The sequence below is a fragment of the Anopheles marshallii genome, chromosome X (assembly GCF_943734725.1).
Source record: "Anopheles marshallii chromosome X, idAnoMarsDA_429_01, whole genome shotgun sequence".
In the NCBI taxonomy this organism is placed as follows: domain Eukaryota; kingdom Metazoa; phylum Arthropoda; class Insecta; order Diptera; family Culicidae; genus Anopheles; species Anopheles marshallii.
Genome location: NC_071325.1, coordinates 16,886,848 through 16,889,967, shown reverse-complemented (window position 1 = coordinate 16,889,967; position 3,120 = coordinate 16,886,848). Strand labels below are relative to the sequence as shown.

General features: G+C 38.2%; 1 protein-coding gene across 1 annotated transcript; it reads left to right on the top strand.

The window, feature by feature from the left end:
• The first annotated feature begins 1,302 nt into the window (after positions 1-1,302).
• LOC128713372 (uncharacterized) lies at positions 1,303-2,451 on the top strand. The gene has a single exon (XM_053808233.1). The coding sequence runs from the start codon at positions 1,303-1,305 to the stop codon at positions 2,449-2,451; it is 1,149 nt and encodes a 382-aa protein (XP_053664208.1).
• The last annotated feature ends 669 nt before the right edge of the window (positions 2,452-3,120 follow it).

The following is a 3,120-nucleotide window of genomic DNA, read 5'->3' as shown; positions in this document are numbered from 1 at the left end:
GTGAAAAGTTTGAAAAAAAACAAGTTTGTTTACCATTCTGGTTCGTTATTTTGAACAGTGAAGAACGCAATTTCTTGCTCAATTTTTAATGCACCAATTGTTACAGTGTTTTAAAAGTGATATTAACTGCGATAACAAGTGACAAAATAAGTGACTTTCTGTTATGATTTGTTAAACTGCTAAATTGCTTAAATATTAAAGCATGGATGCTCAGCAAGTGCGTCGTAGTAAACCGTTTTACCGGCGTAAAGCTAAAATAGCAGCAGTTATGCGTGCAAGTGAATGTACGTGTCCGTGCACTTGTGAGGATAATTTACCTTCAGCAAATGGTATGTGCGATTATTGTTCTCGTTAGTGAAATTGTATTAAACCATTAAATTGTGTGTATTAATTTATGTTTTACAGAGCCACGAAACGATGCAGCTACTTCTCACGATGATGGACCTATCTATGCTGAGACGGATGCCATGGAGCCAACGGAGCACGTGGACGTTCCACTCGATGATGAGATATCAGATGACGACGAGGATATTAATACCGAAGAAACTTTAGAGTTTGACTTTGGTCAACAGTCCCTGGATGCCTGCCTTCAATATTGGGCATTAAAAACAAACTCGGCTCACACATCGATAAACATGATATTGAGAATCATCCGTGAAAAAACTTCATGCGTTGTGCCGAAGGATGCTCGTACCCTGCTTAGAACCAGCAGGGTACAAAAAGATATAGTACCTGTTCAAGGGGGTCGTTTTTGGTACCACGGAGTGGCTAACTGCCTCAATATTCGATTCAGGTAAGCGATTAGCGTAATGTTTTACTACTGACGATATTCTGACATATTTTATATACCCTTTTTTATTTTATTATACCCTGTTTTTGCAGTGGCAACCATCTGGAAAATGTTTCTGAGCTTCCCTTAAAATTCTTTGTTGACGGATTGCCTCTACACAGGAGCAGTGAAAGCACGTTTTGGCCGATTTTAATGTCCATCGAAGATATGCCCCACATACCACCTATGGCAGTGGCTATATTCTACGGGTCATCGAAGCCGGGTTCAGTAGAAGAGATTTTACGGCCTTTAGTAGAGGAACTAAATTTGCTGCTCGTTCAAGGTGTACGTCTTGGTGAGCAACAAACGCTAGTGAGGCTGAAAGTGTTGGCTTTTGTGGCGGATTCACCAGCTCGTAGCTTTATTAAAGGTAAGATTCCTTAGCATAGTGTGTTTGGAATAACATATATCACTAATTCGTTTTTATTTCTTCTTTTCCAGCCTGCGTTAGCTGCAATGCTACAGAAGGGTGTATGAAATGTAAAGTCATCGGACGTCGTCACCCGAGATCAAGGGCGGTTACATATACTGGAATCGATCATCCACCCCGCTCGGACGCTGAGTTTAGGCAAGGAATTTACGTTAGGCACAAAGTGGGTCATTCACCACTCTTGGAGCTAAGGTTTTTTGATATAGTGAAGGACGTGTTAGTCGGTGATAAACTTCACTTGATAGATCTAGGAGTTACACGCAAACTATTACACGGGTGGGTGTATGGTATGAGGGGAGCAACCAGATGGTCTGATCAAACCTTTGTGCACATTTCTAGTCTTTTAAAAAGCATTACTTTTCCTTCTGAAGTACATCGCAAGTTACGAGGTTTAGAAGATTTGAAACATTGGAAAGGATCGGAGTTTAGTAGTTTTTTGTTCTATGCTAGCATAGTAGTGCTGAGAGGTAACATATCAGCAGAAGCATATCAGCATTTTATGTTATATTTTGTTGCAATAACGCTGTTGTCTTCAAATGTGTATAAAGATTTTTGGTACGAGGCATCCGACATGCTAAACGATTTCGTTTCGCATTATGAAGAAATCTATGGAGAAGGTTATATTAGTAATAACGTACATAACTTGTTGCATGTAACTGAAGAGGTAAAACGTTTAGGGCCTCTGAATACAATGTCTGCGTATCCTTTTGAAAATGCTCTTCAGCATATGAAGGGTATGCTTAGACACGGACATAGATGCTTAGAGCAAGCTGTGAACAGGTATTCTGAATTCGAACAGTTAACCATTTCGAAAATGAGACCGGATAATGAAACGACATTGAAGGGTTCAGGTGACAATATAGTTGTAACCATGAAGGATTTTATCCTTAGGCCCAATAATCGCGACGGTTGGTTTCTTTCGCCAGAAAAAGAGCTAATCAGGTTTTGTTCTGCAGAAAAATCGTCAGGGACCATAAAATTAATCGGTAGGAAGTTGATTGATCCGGTGGAATATTTCGATGGGCCGGTATCATCAGGGGTCATCAATATTTGTAAAGGCAAAATTTCAAATTTATCTCCTAATACTTTCGAATATAAAACTTCTGATGTCAAAGGTAAGATGGTTGCCGTCAAGTTAGATAACGAGGGACTTACGATGTTTGCTCCCCTTGTGCATACGCTAATAGATTAGGTTTAGACTAAGAGAAATAGTATGCAAACATACGAGTATATATAAGACTATTTTTTTTTATTAAATGGAGCAATAAATAAAACCATATCCATAAAAACACTATGTTATCGCACCAAATCAAAATATTAACCTTTTTCTTGCAATGAATCTAAATAAACATTCGAAACATCGAAAAATTAAAAACAAAGCAGTTATATTTCACATGTAAACTTATGTATTATGCCGTTTTGATAATTAAAAAACAAAGGGTTTATAAAGGCTTTTGTACATCGTTAGCCAAATTTTGTAGCGAAATTCTGTTTGTGCGTCGAAAGGAACGTGGAGCAGATATTCTCATATTTCTATATGTTTCTAGTCTACGTTTGGCATGATTGAATTTGGTTTGGAAAAATTCTTGTATCTGGCAAGCTGGCATTTTTACTCCATTTGTTGCTCCCAAAATGGAAAAAAGGCTAAGGATAAACGGATAGGATTTGAAAGGAATTTTCGGATGGGGTTTTCCAACTCCGCTCCAACTGCATGTGGCAACTAGTTCCGGTGTGAATAATAAATCTATTGATCTGTGCATTAAGTATGTGGGTCTGTATTCTCCTGTCTGTGTTTTAATAAAATGCACTATTTTTGTCATGTATTCGTCATTGGCTAATTGATGGTTAAATTGTTCTAGTG

Excerpts from the sequence above, each read along its gene's own strand:
- LOC128713372 (XM_053808233.1), top strand. The coding sequence starts at position 1,303 with ATGAAATGTAAAGTCATCGGACGTCGTCACCCGAGATCAAGGGCGGTT.